General features: G+C 47.5%; 1 protein-coding gene across 1 annotated transcript in view; it reads right to left on the minus strand.

Moving 5' to 3' along the window:
• The window catches only part of PDGFRA (platelet derived growth factor receptor alpha), a 79,776-nt gene that overhangs the window by 36,648 nt on the left and 24,697 nt on the right, over window positions 1-18,431 (minus strand). Inside the window, exons 3-6 of the mRNA XM_086962641.1 lie at window positions 16,477-16,540; window positions 12,302-12,613; window positions 10,644-10,910; window positions 903-1,033 (exon numbers count right to left, since the gene is read on the minus strand). Coding sequence (XP_086818767.1) covers window positions 903-1,033; window positions 10,644-10,910; window positions 12,302-12,613; window positions 16,477-16,528 — 762 coding nt within the window. The 5' untranslated portion in view covers window positions 16,529-16,540. The remainder of the gene's footprint in view (window positions 1-902; window positions 1,034-10,643; window positions 10,911-12,301; window positions 12,614-16,476; window positions 16,541-18,431) is intronic.

Below are 18,431 nucleotides of genomic sequence, written 5' to 3' on the forward strand. Positions count from 1 at the left end.
CTGTGTGCGACTGCACTACTAGAGTATTGAACAGCCATAAGAATCAGCGTCACAGGCAAGTTATGCTTAACACAATAAGATGACTATAAACTTTACTGAGGAATGTATCGCAGAGAAAAAAACACGATTAAGCAGTGCATTTGAAAAGCATAAACAAAACTCTGCTATGGGGCTCGCCACTTACAGCTGATGGCTGATAGCTGCCCAACATTAGCGATTTGGTAGCTGATCTGAAAAAAATACCCAGCTGCAATTGAATTCAATCCTCTTGTCATGTATCTCGGTTACACAAAAACAGCATGCTTATCACATGGCTTCACTTTCAAGAAGACTTCGACGGAGGCCCCCTCCCCCCAATCCAGGCCTAGACTCCGCAAGGGCATTTCAAACTAACAGTGCCTGTACCCCCACCACCAGAAGTCAGTGAGCCCGGCACATGCTTTACAGCATCTGCTGCAAAAGGATTAATGGATGCATGGGTTGTACTGAGCTAAAGCCAAGACTCTGGAAGTCAAATTAGCCATTTTCGGCTGTAAATGCACATATACGACTGAAAAAGGTTTTGTTTTGATCAAGCTGGCAGGCTGCAAACTGATTTAACTTGCTTTTACATGGCACTTGGTACCACATTTATACTTTGTGGTAACAGTGAAAACCTGCATGTTACACACAGATCTCTTGAGTAGAGTTAAAAACTCACTGGACAGTCTGACATCAGATCTTATAAGTGAAAATAAACATATCGTTGTATCCAGTAAAAGGCTCCTTATCTCCCCAAGAAATTGTTACAAATGCCAACGTCATTAACTAGCTGTTTTCCCAGTCCAAGAATCTTCACTAAAGAAGGTAGTGTCCTGACTCCGACGACTGCGCTAAATGCAGATTAGAAAGCAGATGCTTACTGATTTTCCTGGATAGTTCCATTCCAGATCCACCAGTTCGTTGTCCAACACTACGCATGTGACAGTGATGGTCTCCCCCGACTTAAACACTGTTTTACTGGCCTCTACGTTGACAGGAATGTCGTCTGTAGCTGGAAAAGTAAAAAAGACCATGAAACATTAGTGCTTTATTGCAAATATACTATAAGAGAAAACTTAGCCCTGAGGTACAGATACCACATTCAGGTCGCTCACTTTGGTGCTCACCTAGGCGCAGATTTCCAAGCATCATGTTATGGGTAAGATGGTCGAATGAATCTAAAATAAGTTTATGCTGCAAAAAATCCACTATTTCTGGGACACTTCTATTTTTTCCTGGAGGTGCAGTGTACATCTATAGGTAGACGCTGAGGTTCCAGCTTAATTCAATACGTTTTAATGCTTAAGTACCCTTTACAAAATCTTCTTGTTTGAGTATTTTGAATCGGATAGCCAGGTTCTTAGAAATGACTCGACAGTGTTCAACAACATTACACAGTGCATGAAATTTGTGGGTGAGGTCACTGGAAAAAAATCGGAAAGGCTATATTGTCTTTAGCGTGAACTGGTTGCATGAGCCATGAAACTCTACTTGCCCCAATGACCACTCCCGCTCATCTGCAATCCACCTTGAGACACACCCTAACTCCTACCCCTGCACCATTGGGCATCAAATCCAATCCCGCCACCAAACATTGCCCCCGCTCTCTGCACGACATACAATCACAGACCTATACTCCTCCTGCGCTTACCTCTAAATGTGTTTCCATCAAAAACAAACAAATCCACTGAAGTCATTCCTCCTATCCTTGTAATAACTACTTTCAACACCATTATTACTCCTGCCCCTCACGCTTCCCCACGCTTCCCTGGCCATCGATTACCGTAGTGCTGGGCTGCTTGGTAACGTTATTTGCATTGCTCTGACATTGGAAAACGTAGCGCTTTGACATATTCATAGTAGCGCTTGGCTGCTTTGTGACCTAGATTACTCTGATTGCACATTCCAAAACGCAGCGCTTTAGCCGAGATATCGCAGCGCTGGGCTGCTTAATAACATTGGAATTGCTTTTGAGCTTACCAATAAGCGTAGCGCTTACTGCATACTCGCAGCGCGTTGTAAGTGGTGCCTGGGTCTTGATGCTCTGATCGCGCTTCCACTCTGTGTGTGAGCCGAATCTCTGTTGGGTGTTCGTGCTGGCTTATTGTAGGAGCGCTTTAATCTGAATTTAATTAGAGCTCCGCTTTGGTTGCTGTTGCTGTGTGAATCCCTGCCTGCTTTCTGACACGCATTCGCCCCGTGTTTTCGTTTGTTTTTGCCGCCATCTTGTGACGGTGCCTCCAGGCCCGTAGCTCCGCCCCGCTCCCGCCTCCCAGCTGACCCTCCCTCGCCCCTCCCCCTCCACTATCCACTTATGACCGATGTCTCTACGCGCAGCGTTCACGCGCAGCGGTCGCGCCCCAGTTGCGCCGAAGGTGCGCCAAAGGTAAGCCCGTCTACGCCCGTCCGCGCCTGGACCGCGCCCAGCGCCAGTCCCCCTGGTCCTCATAACGCCCACCTCTCCCGCATTACTTACGATTCCACCACCCTCCTAGCCCTTAACCCCGGCCGTTCCCCCACCTGCGTCCAAGCCGCTCCTGGACACACCCATGGACCCTTCTCTTGCAACTCCTGCAAGTTTGACGGCACCAAGAACAACTCCTCATCTACGAACACACAACAGATATCCGACCCCAACCACCTACAATGCATCCTGCTCAACACCCGCTCGGTCCACAGGCACGCCATCGACCTCTGGAATCTACTAGACACCATCTCTCCGGACGTTGCCTTCCTAACAGAAACATGGATGAACGCCACATCAGCCCCAGACATCACCATTGCCATTCCGGAAGGCTATAAGATCATTCGCAAGGACCGTACCGGCCAAACAGGAGGAGGCATCGCTATCGTCCATAAGAAATCCATCCGCATCTCAACCAGCTCAGACGTCAATCTCGCCAACACTGAACACCTTCACTTCCAGATCCACATCGACCCCAAGACCACACTCAGAGGCTCCCTCCTTTACAGGCCACCAGGACCCCGCGCACAATTTAGTGAAGACATCACAGACTTCATCACTCCACACGCGCTCCCCTCCGAGGATTACATCCTTTTGGGAGACCTCAACTTTCACCTTGAAAAGAACAACGACCGCAACACCACCACCCTTTTGGACAACTTCGCCAACCTCGGACTTAAACAACTTGTCACTACCCCCACCCACATCGCAGGTCACACACTCGACCCTATCTTCACCTCCAGCAAACATGTCTCCTTCAGCCACACCACAGCTCTCCTTTGGACTGACCACAGCTGCGTTCACTTTACCTACAACAAGTCCACATCCAACAACCACCCCCAACCCACTCTGCGAAGAAACTGGAACAAAATCACCATCGACCAGATCTCCTCATCGCTTCTTCAAAACCCCCCCGCCCACTCCTCAAACCCCGACCAAGCAGCCACCAACCTCACCCAATGGTTATCCAACAGCGCCGACATCCTAGCACCACTGAAAAAACGACAAATCAAACTAGGCAGCAAGAAGGCCTCCTGGTTCAACGATGATCTTAAGAAATCCAAGAAACTCTGTCGCTCCCTTGAGAAGGCCTGGAAAAAAGACCCAAACACCTGCACCAAGGACGCCTTCAAAAACGCCACCCGCATACACCACCAACTGATCCGGAATGCCAAGAAAGCCGCTTTCAAGGACCGACTAGATAGCAACGCCCACAACAGCAAGGAATTATTCAACATCGTCAAGGAATTTACCAACCCCTCAGCCAACTCCAACGACATCACCCCCTCTCAAGCCCTCTGCGACTCCCTAGCCTCATTCTTCCACAACAAGATTGCAGACATCCACAACAGCTTCGACAACCGACCCGAAGACCAACCCACCCAACCCTCTACAGGACCCCCTTGAACATCCTCAATGACTGGAACCCAATCTCCACTGAAGACACCATCAGTCTGATGAACTCTATCCACTCAGGATCCCCCACAGACCCATGCCCTCACCACATCTTCAACAAAGCAGACTCCATTATAGCACCGCACCTCCGAGACGTCATCAACCGCTCCCTCAACTCCGCAACCTTCCCGGAAAGCTGGAAACATGCGGAACTCAGCACCCTCCTGAAGAAACCCACAGCTGACCCCACCGAACTCAAAAACTACCGCCCTATCTCACTCCTTCCATTCCCGGCCAAAGTCATCGAGAAAGCGGTCAACAACCAGCTCGCCGCCTTCCTCGAAACCAACAAATCCCTCGACTCCTCACAGTCCGGCTTCCGAGCCACGCACAGCACTGAAACCGCCCTCATCGCAGCAACAGACGACATTCGAACTCTACTGGACAATGGAGACACAGTCGCCCTCATCCTCCTCGACCTCTCCGCAGCCTTCGACATGGTCTGTCATAGCACCCTATTACAGCGCCTCAGAAACGTCGGAATCCAAGGAAAAGCACTGGAATGGATCACCTCGTTCCTCACCGGAAGAACCCAGAGAGTCCGCCTTCCACCATTCAAGTCAGAGGCCACTGAAGTCATCTGCGGCGTACAACAAGGATCTTCACTCAGCCCCACCCTCTTCAACGTATACATGAGCCCCCTCACGGTCATCGCACGCCAACACAACCTCAACATCATCTCCTACGCCGATGACACTCAGCTGATCCTATCACTCACCAGAGACCCTAACACTGCCAAAACCAACCTGCATGAAGGAATGAAAGAAGTAGCCGAATGGATGAAGCACAGCCGTCTGAAACTGAACTCAGACAAAACAGAGGTCCTCATCCTAGGCACCTCCCCCTCCGCCTAGGATGACTCTTGGTGGCCAGAGGCCCTTGGAAAAGCACCCATCCCGACGGACCACGCACAGAACCTGGGCGTCATCCTGGATTCCTCACTCTCGATGAACAGACAAGTCAACGCCGTTTCCTCATCTTGCTTCAACATTCTTCGCATGCTCAAAAAAACATTTCGCTGGATCCCCACCGAAACTAGAAAAACGGTCACCCACGCACTGGTCACGAGCCGCCTGGACTACGGAAACACCCTCTACGCCGGTACCACCGCAAAACTCCAGAAAAAACTCCAACGCATCCAGAACGCTTCAGCCAGGCTCATATTAGACATCCCGCGTAAAGAACACATCTCTGGTCACCTGAAAAACCTCCACTGGCTCCCCGTCAATAAGAGGATTACTTTCCGCCTCCTAACCCACGCACACAAAGCACTCTACGAAATCGGACCCGAATGCCTCAACACACGACTGTCCTTCTACACCCCCTCCCGCCAGCTACGATCCTCCAACCAAGCCCTTGCCACTGTATCTCGCATCAACAAAACCACCATGGGAGGTAGATCCTTCTCCTACCTGGCAGCTAAAACCTGGAACTCACTTCCCACTCACCTTCGCCTTACTCAGAACCACCTAGCATTCAGAAAGCAACTTAAAACGTGGATGTTTGACAAGTAATTCCCCACCCTTCCTCAAGCGCCTTGAGACCCTCTGGGTATGTAGCGCCCTATATAAATCTATTGACTTGACTTGACTTGACTGTTACATTCACTGCCTTTCACAGGTACTACTAGCACTATGGTTAACCATTGCCTGTCATACAGTCTAACCTACTCACCCACTTTTTGTTCATTCTCTCCTAAGTCACGCCTCTCATCATCGTACACTCTCACCGTCACTAGACTCAGCCAACACACTCCCTGACATTGTACATCCAGTATCAGCAACAAAGCCACTACACATCGATAGCTATCAGTTCTCATGACAACACCACACTCTCTCCCACCAATTCACCTACTGCCAAAGGAAATCCACTCTCAGCACTCTTACAGCTACAATGGTAGGAAAACCACCAGAAGTCCGGTCACCTCCACAACAAACCCACACTTGGCATCACACTCACAGACTCAGTCACAAACCTACAGTTACAGACCCACTTGTGAGTCACATAGCTACTCGCAGACCCACTCAGACACTCATGCATCCACTTACAGACCAACTTGAGACTCACACAGTCACTCACAGACCCACTCAAGCTAACCACATTACACCCAACATAAAAACTTCAATCCATTCAGCCCTCTCTCCAACCCACAGCCGTAACACCAACACCACCCTAATCAAGATGGTAACAAAACTGTGGTACTCTGGTGGTGTATTTGAATGTAAAATATAGAAAATGTCCACCAAGAGCATACACCTTGCTGCTCTCGTCACAGATCGCCATTATGAACAGCATCCTAATTCCTATGAGCCTGTAAGACCATGGATCTTTTTACTCTCACCTGGAGATTTTGGTTACTCAAAACAGAGTGAAAGGATGGGGGAAATGGGGACCTATCTAGGAACCAGACCAGAGTTACCTATGTCCCTGAATATTCCTAGTTGTTTCTTAGTGAACCTTCACAGCCCAACTTGGAATGGCCCGGATTATCTCTATTTTCTGAGCTACAAGGTACCCCCGCTGGTAATAACTCTGGCAAATGGGGACAATCCAGCCCATTTACCGGGTCACTTATGATGAGAGCCAAAGTACTTTCTTGTGGAATAGTGGCAATACATACATTAAAAAAGTGAGGATGTAAATGCTTGTCTGGTGCTATAGTTAAGATATTTCTTAATGTAATTCTCAACAATACGTTGTATTTTATTTTGAATAGCGGGCACATTTATGTCTAAAGTATTAACATACTGAAAGTATTTTGGACAAAAGTGATTGGGTCTCTATATCTACATTTACGCCCACAATAATCTTATACACAGAAATTTCTTTACCCACTAAAATAGAAAAACAAGTTGTGGTTCCATCCACATAACAGAAAATTGGTTTGTTTGGTACAATATTACTATAAGGACCAGAAGACTCTTGTCATCAATCTGACAATGACCAAGACCACCTCATGTCCACGATCCCACCTGAAAACATTGCGTGTTAAGTTTGAGTTTGAGTTTTAAATTACTTATAAAGCGCGCGTTCACCGAAACGGTTCCATGGCGCTGTGCTAGACCAAGTCCTCAGAGACAAGAATGACAGAGGCGGGAGGGACTAATGATAGTTTATTGGGGGAAGTCTTTGGCGAATAAAAAGGTTTTTAAAGCCTTTCTAAAAGGTAAATATTGGGTAGTACATCTGAGGTGGGCTGGGAGGGAGTTCCAAAAAATGGGGGCAAGGGTGGAAAATTTGGAACCTCCCGATTTTTTTCGGCGAAATCGGGGAATGGTCAGCAGATGTTGGGAGGAGGAGCGGAGATCCCTGGTGGGGGCATAAAGTTTGATCTCTGACGAGATAAACGCAGGAGCTGAGCCTAGCTGGGCCTGAAAGACGAGGCAGCCTACCTTAAATTGGGAACGTTCCTGGATGGGGAGCCAGTGTAGGGATTTCAAAAGGGGAGTGACATGGTGAGACCTGGAGAGGTTGAAAACCAAGCGAGCAGCTTGGTTCTGAACCAGCTGCAGTCGTCGTACGTTGTAGGCAGGCATGCCGAGGTAGAGGGCATTGGCATAATCCAATCGAGAGACGACCATAGCCAGTGTGATAAGCTTTAGGGCCGTGAAGGAAAAGAACCGGGAGACCCTACGGATAGTGCGGAGAGACAAAAAAGAGGAGGAAACCACTGAGCTCACCTGAGAATGCAAAGAGAGTTGGTCATTGAGTTTAATGCCAAGGGTTTTTACAGAGGGGGAGGGGGAGGCAGGGGGCCCAAGAGAAGGGGGCCAAAAGAGGGGGGACCAGGGACTGGAGCAACCACCTGTCAAAACCAACTCGGTTTTATCTGGGTTTAGTTTCAGGTGGCTGTGATTCATCCAGTCCCGGATGAAGAGCATGGTAGATTGGAAATTAGATTTAGAGTCAGGGGAGTGGGAAAGAGAAAAAATGAGCTGGAGGTCATCCGCATAGTTATATACGGATACCTCCATTTGCTGAAGAGCAAAGATGAGGGGGGCTATGTACAAATTAAATAGTAAGGGAGAGAGTGAGGAACCTTGAGGAACCCCGCATAGCAACTTCCGTGGTTCGGCCGAGAAGTTTCCCAGGCGGACCGCTTGGGTGCGGCCACTCAAGAAGGAGGACAGCCAGACCAAGGCCGTGCCACCGATCCCCGCCACCCCAACACGGGAAAGTAAGATGGAATGGTCCACCGTGTCAAAGGCGGCGGAGAGATCGAGTAGCACCAAGGCCTGGGGAATGTTCGTGTCTAATCCCTCTCTAAGATTGTCGAGTACTGAGAGCACGACTGACTCGGTGGAGTGACCTGGGCGAAAACCAGCCTGGCGAGAAGCTAAGATGCGGTTTTCTTCCACGTAGGTGGTAAGTACTCTAGTAACGTGTCGCTCCAGGATTTTCCCTAAGAAGGGAAGCAGGGAAATCGGACGGTAGTTGGCGGGGACAGAGAGGTCTGCACCAGGTTTTTTGAGAATGGGGAGAATTATCGCGGTTTTAAGAGCAGGGGTAACCACGCCCTGGGACAGGGAGCAGTTAAGAAAGGTAAGCGGAGGCAGTGGACAAAACGTGAAGATGTGGCAAAGAACAGGGGCAGGGCATGGGTCCAATGGAGACCCAGATTTAACCAGAGGCAAGAGGGAAAGAAAAGATTCCTCTGTTAGTAGAGGAAAAGAGTCAAGGCAAGCCTCTGTAGGAGTACAGGGCGCGATGAGGAAAGACGGGGAAGGGGGGGGGGGGGGATATTAGCTTTAATTGTTGCAATTTTATCCAAAAAGTAGGAGTTCAGGGAGTCACATAAAGGTTGAGAAGGGGAAGGCTTAAGGGTGGTTCTATCGGAGTAGGCCAGTTTGTTAACGATAGAGAAAATTTCTCTAGGTTTATTCTCTGCGACTAGAATTTTGGAAGAAAAATAATCCTTTTTGGTAGAGAAAATAAGTTTTTTGTATTGCAACAAGAGGGAGGTATACTGAACTTTGAGAGTGGGGCAGTACTGGCGTCTCCAAGCCCGTTCTGCTTGATGAACTGAAAGTTTTAGAGATTTCAGTTCATCATTGAACCAGAGGATGGAATCGTTCGTCCGTCTGGAGGGGACCCGTCTAAGTGGGGCGATGGACTCACTGACTGAGCAAAGCCAAGAGTTGATGGCGTTGGCTTGATCTAAGCAGGACAGGCCAGGTACGACTGGGCTGGAAGCGGGAAGAGAAGAAGCTAGAGAGGCTACATCCACCTGGCCCCAGGATCTTACCCAGATATTTTTAGGGTGCGAGGGTTTGGTGGGCGAGCCGATTTGAGAGGAAAAAGAGATCAGTGAGTGGTCGGACCAAGGGCAAGAGGAAACAGATAGGGACGCAATGGGACAGTTGAGAGACCAAATCTGGTCAAGAATATGACCTTGGGTGTGCGTAGGGGAGTGAATGTGCGAGATAAAGTTAAGGGAACGTAAAGTTTCAGAGAATTCCTTAGAGGTGGGGCATTCAGCTGGATCAGAGGGCCAAAAGTTGAAGTCGCCCAGCACCAGGACAGAGGAATTGTTAACTGCTAAGGTGGCTGCAAGTTCTTGGAAACCGTCAAGAAAGGCTTGAGGAGATTGGGGGGGACGATACATGAGTAGGCAAATGAGGGGCACTTTGAGGGAGAGTGAGCGAACCACTAGAAAGTCTGATGTGCCAATCGGGGGAAAGCTGAGAGGTTTAAACTGCAGTTCCTTCCGGGCAATCAGGGCGACACCCCCGCCTGATTTACTGGCTGGCCGGTCGGCTCGAAGGACGTAGTAGGTAGCAGGGAGAGAAGCTAATAAGATGGGGAGGGAGCTGTCACGAAACCAGGTTTCCATAAGAAACAGGAGGTCCGGTTTGTGAAGATCCAGCAGGACGAAGAGTTCGTGGCAGTGCTTGACTGCAGAGCGCGTGTTAAGGTAGTAAATAGAAAGAGGCGTCTGCCTAGGGCTGCCCTGGAAATTGGAACAGGAGGGAGGAAGGTGGGGGAGCGGAGGCGGGTGAGTTGGGTCAAGAAGAGTGGGAAGAGCAGCTGGGATTGTAAGACCCAAGTTGTTAATGTGGGTGGTCAAGGAGGCCTCAATAGGCTAGGGGCCTTGAAGAGCAGTAAGCTGTGATGGTCAGTATTGTAGAGGGCCAGGATAGCGGGGTGGCCTAGGCACTGGGCACGGTCTGTCGCGGACGGGCGCAGACAGGCTTGCCTTAGGCGTGCCTTCGGCACGCAAACGTCGCGCCCGCTGCGCTCGTCCGCTCTGCGTTCGGTGAAGGCACATGATTTCTGGGAAATCGTGGAGAGGAAGGGGGCGTGGCAAGTAGGTATTTTTAAAGTCCAAACACAGTTTTAAAAACCACAGATTCAATAGTACAATTTTTTTAAAAATCAGTATGTCCGCTCCCGGCTTCCGCCTCAGGAGGACTCGAAGAGCATTAGGGAGACGCTTGTATTCAGCGTCTATATAGCGCGCTGGAAGGGGGCGTGGCCTCCGAGAGGGGGCGTGGCCTCGGCGCTCGCCAAAGTGGCGGAAAGGGGTGAAGGTGCTCGGATCACCTGCTGTAGCAGCGTTGACTCTGCTGTGCGGGGACCCGGGATCAAGTGCCAAGTAGGTATTTTTAAAGTCCAAACACAGTTTTAAAAACCACAGATTCAATGGTACAATTTTAAAAAAATCAGTATGTCCGCTATGTCTGCTATGTTACGCAGCACATACCTTTCCACTTGTGCAAGATGTATGTCTCAGTTTGGATCCTGGCCCCATCGATGATGGTTTCGCAGATATATGCCCCAGAGGGGAAGTTTCCAAAGAAGCCGTGCTTGTTGTCGTAGTAGGCGTACACCACTTTGGAGTCCTCTTTGTTGATCAGAGTGACCTGGGTGCTGGGCGAGGTGGTGCGGCATGGGATGACGGACGAATCATCTTCCTCCACCACGATGATGTGGTCCAACATCTGGGACGGCACGAAGACTATAGAAGGATCTGTTAAAGAAGAAACATGGTGAATATACAGTCTACAAGGCTCACAGTTGAAGGGAAAACACAGATGTGTCCCTCCTTCTGCACTCTCCTGTGCCCTCTTTTCCATCTCTCTAGCCTGCCCACTGAAGACCAGAATATCATAACCAAAGTATTGAAATGATATATACTTAAGAGAGCAGTCCTATTTCTGGCATAAACACTAGGGATGTGTGGAGTTGGGAAACGTTTTAATGAGAAGCTGCAGTAATCCGCGTGAACACTGCAGAACGTTTTCTGCCTGTGGCTTTATGCAGTAACATGTACACTTCACACCCCTTTTAAGTTGTTCCACGAAAGGTATGATCATCAGTATCTGTCCAGTGTAAAAGCCACTAAGAAATTAAATGAAACTTAACTTGCAAGAAACTGGTACATCCATGTCAAGTGCCAACTGGCACTTGCAAGGAAATATAGCCACTTTGCTTGCAAAAACTATGAAGTGCATAGGCGGCATGAAATGCATCAAGGTACAGGTATGCCAATAATGGGGGGACAACACATGAACAATAAAAACCTTCCACAGTCTAAAACACACCAGCTACCATGAACCACGTATTAATAAATTGCCAACCTAAATTCTACCATTCGTCAATGGTTATAATGAGGGACAGCAGGCCGACCACCTGTGTGAGCATATGCAATGCAACGTTTCACGTTAGCAAACGTCTGACCGAGCCCAAGACACACCCAACATTTGCAACAAAAAACATCCAGCTCCAAAATCTTAGGATAACCTAAGTTGAGGATGTCGTGGAGTAGCTGAAAATAAGTCTTTTGCAAGAGTACAATATCTGGCTAGATCTGTGCAAAACATTGAGCTGGCATTAGTGTCACAGTAAGTACAGATATGTGACTGGCGAAGACCCTATACGCTATGTGCCATAAAGAAATCATACTATTTTATTTTACATGAATGAATTCTTGCCATGTTCACACTGGTTTGGTGAATAAATGAAGTGTTATTGAAATATCCAGTTATTCCATTTACAAAGCTAGTGGTATACATCCATTGTTAACAGACCAATAAAAAAGGCCAATTGTTGTGTTGTGAGAGGTATCAATATTCACGTTTTACCTCACATGGGAAAAGTAAACTATATGTTAGTCTCACTTTAGGATTATTTCTTTAGGAACATAAGTTCACTTTTCCTCGATTCATAGGATGGATTAAAATGATCAACTCAAATAAAAAGAAGTTAAAGATGAACATAATGTGTTTGATCAAGAGAACTACTTTAAGAGAAAACATGACTTTTCTGACCAGGGTCACACCCCCTCCAACACCCCGCTGCCGCTTCAGTACTTTGCTGTGTCCATCATAGACATGGTGGAAAGACTTCCCTGGTCCTCACCTGGAACATAGATGTAAATGTCTTTGCCTTCGATCTCATTGTCTTCAAATTGAGTGTGGTTATGATAACAGGTGTACATGCCAGTGTGAGCAGCCGTGGCATTCTTCACTTCAAGCAGAGACACGAAGAGGCCACTATTATTTTCTTCGCTGCTGATGTCAGTGGTCTCCTCCACCACTTCGGGGATCTTCCAGCTCAGTTCACTCTCCCCCGTGCACTTTAGGGTAAAGGAAGAATCCAGCTGCACCACCATTTCATGAACGTTTGGGAAAATGGAAGGGATGGGGTACTGGCAGAAGCATGCCCATGGACCTGTGGAGAAGACAGAAGAAGGACTAATAAGTGACAGTGGTGATTGGGCATTTTCACAATGGCAGTCTCCGTATGAGATGTGCTGCAAGCTACAGGCCACAGACCTAGTGTCTGCGGGAGACATTCTCCACGTCTCAGCACCCCTCACCATCTTTATGGCACGTGTCCAACACTACAGCAGCTCTCGGTCTCTGCATGACATGCACCCATCTGGTATGCTAGAAGCAACAGCACCTCTCTCTGTGCATGCTACGTCATCTCTCAGTCTGTGTGTGACATGTGATACACTGGCATGCCTCGTGCATCAACATCCCTGTTTATGCAAAGCAAACAACCAATGCCGCATCTCATGCTACCTTATCTCCCAGTCTTTGTGTGACAAGTGTCCCATTGGTATACCACATGCAACAGCATCCCTGTCCCTGCAAGACAAATACATCACATGATAGTCTACCTGCACCAACATCCCTGTCTCTGCATGGAAAATACCCAGTGCTATGACTCATGCTTCAGCAGGTCTCAGTCTCTGTGTGACATGTATCACACTGGCATGCCTCGTGTATCAACATCCTTGTGTATGGAAAGCAAACACCCAGTGCTATACCTCATGCTACAGCATCTCTTAGTCTCTGTGTGACGTGTGACACATTGGCATGCCACACGCATCAACATCCCCGTCTCTGCATGGCAAATATCCAATGCTATGTCTCATGCTACAGCATCTTTCAGACTCTGTGTGACGTGTGACACATTGGCATGCCACACGCATCAACATCCCCGTCTCTGCATGGCAAATATCCAATGCTATGTCTCATGCTACAGCATCTTTCAGACTCTGTGTGACGTGTGACACAGTGGCATGCCACATGCAACAGCACCCCTGTATCTGCACTGCATACACCTAGTGGCTAATGCTAAGTCTCATGCTATAGCATGAGACTTAGCATGTGCCGCATGTGCCGCATGTGCCGTATTGATATGCCACATGCAATAGCATCCTTGTTTCTCCACAGCATACACCTAGTGCTAAGTCTCATGCTACAGCATCTTTCAGTCTCTGTGTGACATGTGCCACACTGACATGCCTCATGCAGCAACATCCTTGTTTATGGAAAGCAAACACCCAGTGCTATACCTCATGCTACAGCATCTTTCAGTCTCTGTGTGACATGTGCCACACTGGCATGCCACATGCAACAGCACCCCTGTATCTGCCCTGCATACACCTAATGGCTAGTGCTAAGTCTCATGCTACAGCGGCTCTCAGTCTCTGTGTGACATGTGCCGTATTGATCTGCCACATGCAATAGCATCCTTGTTATTTCGTGGCAAATTAAAAACCCCATGACATGTCTCATACTACAGCATCCTTGGTACTTCATGGCAAAAGCCCAGTTATATGTTTCATGCTACACCATCTCTCAGGGCCTGCATATAGTGCCCTTAACATAGGCTACATGCAACAGCATCATTATCTCTGCGTGGCAGATTCCCCATGGTATGTATCACTCTAAAGCTTCCCTTGATCTCTGCATACGATGTAATACATGATACACCACACACCACAGCATCCCTCCTCTCTGCATGAGATTTCTTATGCGGTAGTACATCCCCAGCCTATACATGACGTGCACCCAATAATATGTCTAATACTACAGCATTGTTTAATTTCTGCAGTAGATATTCAGGATCCTGGAACATTCCTCATCCTCTGCATAAATGATGCCCCCCGCTACAGCACCCCTCAGTCGCTGCATAAGTGATGCCCCTACTACAGCATCCCCAAGTTTGTACATTCACTATACAATACCACATGCTCTATAGCATCACCCAGTCTCTCAGAGTGAAACATTATACATGCTTCATCATCCCTCGGTCCCAGCATGGGATATTCTATATGCTACAGCATCTCGCGTTCTCAGCATGAGATATCCTAAATGTTACAGCATCCCTCGGTCTCTGCGTGAGATATTCTACCTGCTCCAGCATCCCATAGTCTCTGCATGAAATATCCTATATGCTACAGCATTCTTCTGTCGGTACATGAGATATTTCACATGCTACATCATCTTTCAGTCTCCGCTTGAGATATTCTACATGCTACAGCATTCCTCAGTCTCATTGGGAGATATTCTACATGTTGCAACATCTCTGGTACTGCTACAGCATCCCTCTGTCTCTACATGAGATATTCTACATGCTACAACATCCCTCAGTGTACGCATGGGATATTTTACCTGCTCTAACATCCATCGGCCTCTGCATGAGATATCCAACATGCTACAGCATCCTTTGGTCTCTGCATGAGATATTCTACATGCAAAAGCATCCCTTGGTGTCTGCATGAGATATCGTACATGCTACAGCATCCCTTGGTCTCAGCATGAGATATTCTACATGCAAAAGCATCCCTTGGTCTCTGCATGAGATATCCTACATGCTACACCATCTCTGGTACATGCTACAGCACCCCTCCATCTCTGCATGAGATATTATAAACGCTACAGCATCTTTCAGTCTCAGTGTGAAATATTCTACATGCTACAGCATTCATCAGTCTCACTGGGAGATATTTTACCTGCTCAAGCATCCCTCGGTCTCTGCATGAGATATTCTACATGCAAAAGCATCCCCTAGTCTCAGCATGAGATATTCTACATGCAAAAGCATCCCCTGGTCTCTGCGTTGTATCCTACATGCTAAACCATCTCTGGTACATGCTACAGCATCCCTCTGTCTCTACATGAGATATTTTACACGGTACAGCATTTTTCAGTCTCAGTGTGAGATATTCCACCTGTTCAAGCATCCCTCGGTCTCTGCATGAAATATCCTACATGCAACTGCTATTGTGATGCTGTGGCTGACTTCTTTCAAGAAAGAATAGCCAACATCTTCAACAAACTTACAGCAGGCAGGGCAGCCACACACATGCGGAAAGGCAATCTCAAAACGCTACATCAGGTCAACCCATATTTTCTACCTTTAAAGTTCCCTCTGAAGAACAACTTACAAAGCTAATTCCATTAATCAAATCTGGTGCTCCGCAAGACCCCTGCCCCCGTAAAATAATAAATATGATTCCAGCACAAGTTGCACAACATCTGGGGCAAATGTTCAATACTATGTTTGCGGGGGAGCCTTCCCCACACATTGGAAATCTGATTCCATTTTGCCTCTGCTGAAAAAGGACAACCTGAATGCTCTGGATTTATATAACTATCGCCCTTTCTCTTGACTCCCCTGAGCCGCAAACCTGGTGGAGAAAGTAATGAATGAACAACTCTCAGAGTACATAGAAGACAATTGTCGTCTGGATGGCACACAACACAGGTTCAGGAAAAACCACAGACCAGAATCTGCTTTGGTGATAATCACCAAAGATATCTGTGAAACACTTAATAAGGGGCGGACGGCGGCTCTGATTTTGCAGGACCTCTCTGGGGCGTTCAATACAGTCAACAATGGGATTCTGGTTGACCGTTTGCGGAGCCTGGGATAGAGGATACAGCATTAGACCTACTCCAATCCTCTCTAGCCAATAGAAACAAATTGTGGCGCAGGGCAAATTTACATTCAGGCCTTTCTCCCTGCCCCGTGGAGTATCACTCTGGTGCATGGGACAACAGAATGATAGGAAAGCAAAACAGAACAAGTGAGGAATTCAAAGCCATGACAAGACAACTTCTATCCCTTAGATTTATCATCCTCGGCCATAGGCTGAAGCTAAATATAGCCTTCTAACTCTTTATTAGTTAATTAATTATTTATATATTGGGTCCCCAAAAGTTCTGCCCCACCAGAGACGTCTGAGCTTTGAGCCTATAAATACATAACACAGAAACACAAGGTGCATGGCTTACCTGTAATCAAGAGGCAGCCCAGGGCCAGGAATGCCTTCAGGGAAAGGGCCATCTCCACGGCCAGCTGAAAAACAGAAAGGAAGTCAGAAAGAGCGTTTTCTTTACCTGCTGTTCTAGTAATGGGACCAGTCTCTTTACCCATAAGGACTGGCTAGACAAGCTTCAAGGGAGAATAAAACAGGGCTACACAGAAACAGTGAACATGACAACAGCCCTGCTTCCAAAAGAGGTCCTTTCACAGCACTATATGTTTATGTTTATCATTTATAAAGCGCGGCTTATACCCGAGGGCGTCTTGGCGCTGAGATTTGCAGAATTATTGATCGGTGCGGCCTGTAGTGTCCAAATTGATTCAGAGATAACCATTATTGATTAAACAACCATGTCTTTAGCTTCTTGCGAAACTGCAGGAGTGATGGGCTTAATCTAATATCTTGGGGCAAGGTGTTCCATAGTTTAGGTGCCGCTGTGAAGAAACGGCGATCACCCCATGAGACTGTTTTGGACCGAGGGACCATGAGTTGATTGAGATTGGAGGACCGGAGCTGTCTAGGGGGCAAGTATCGAACCAACTGGTCCTTTAAAAATTGGGGACCTCTGTTGTTTAAGGACTTGTAGACTAAACATAAGGATTTAAATGTAATCCTATTGTGAATGGTCAACCAATGTAAATCTTTTATTGTTCCTGATATTGCCGCAAATTTTGGAAGTCCGGAGAGTAGACGGGCAGCAGCATTTTGTATCGACTGCAACTTTATGAGGACCCTGGCCTGAGTGTTTAAAAATAAGCCATTGCAGTAGTCAAGGGCCGATAGAACCAGAGAGCTAACCAGAGTTTTAATGGCAGCTGCTGGTAAAAACGGACTTATTTTCTTGATCATGCGTAGCTTATAGTGTGCCGTTGATGCTACTTTATTCGCATGGTCTATGAAAATGAGAGCATCGTCGAAGGTGACTCCTAAATTTCTGACCTTAGCCACTGGAGTTGGGAGAGCTCCGAGAGTAGATGGCCACCAGGCTGAGGACCAAGGTGGTTCAAGTGGTCCAAAAATGACCACCTCGGTTTTTTCAGAGTTGAGTTTTAGGCAGTTTATCGCCATCCAATCTTCTATGGCCAACATTCCTTCTTGAAAGCGTTGAGCCACATCCAGACCATCGCCTTTAATGGCTAGTACCAGTTGCGTGTCATCTGCGTATGAAGTTAGGCTCATCCCGTGGCTTTTGATGACACTAGCAAGGTCCGACACATAGATATTAAATAGTGTCGGACTAAGGGATGAGCCTTGAGGAACTCCACACGGCAGAGACAACTGAGCAGATTGGTATGACCCCAAGTCGACAGCCTGGGTTCTGTCCTTGAGGAACGAGGCAAGCAATTTTAATGCCGTTTGTCCAATGCCCATATTACCGACACGGTCGATCAGGATCTTATGATCGACCGTGTCGAAGGCTGCAGACAGGTCCAGCATTACCAGGAGAGCTGTCCCACCCTGGTCTCGTATAGCTCGTACTTCATCTGCCGCCTTGATTAAGGCTGTTTCGGTCCCATGATATTTCCGGAATCCGAACTGTGTGTCATCAAGCCGTCTATAATTCTCAAGATACTCCGACAATTGTGAATTCATAGCCTTTTCGACCACTTTTGCTATGAAGGGGAGACTGGCAATGGGCCTGTAATTCTTCAGGTCACTTTTATCAAGGCCCGGTTTCTTTAAAAGGGGTTTCAGAAGTGTCTTTTTTTAAAGCATTGGGATAGGTTCCTGAGCTAAGGATGGCATTGGAAACCTGAGTAATTACTGGTATTAAGAGATCGACAGCAGGGAGAAGGACAGATACCGGACAGGGATCTAAGGCAGATCCCGTTTTAATAGAATTGACAATGGTCTTTACTTGGTTATCAGTTAAAAGATTGAAGCTATTTAAGAGGGTAGTATGTTTATTGGAGAGCGGGAGGT

This window comes from Lissotriton vulgaris, chromosome 3_1 (genome assembly GCF_964263255.1).
Source record: "Lissotriton vulgaris chromosome 3_1, aLisVul1.2, whole genome shotgun sequence".
In the NCBI taxonomy this organism is placed as follows: Eukaryota; Metazoa; Chordata; class Amphibia; order Caudata; family Salamandridae; genus Lissotriton; species Lissotriton vulgaris.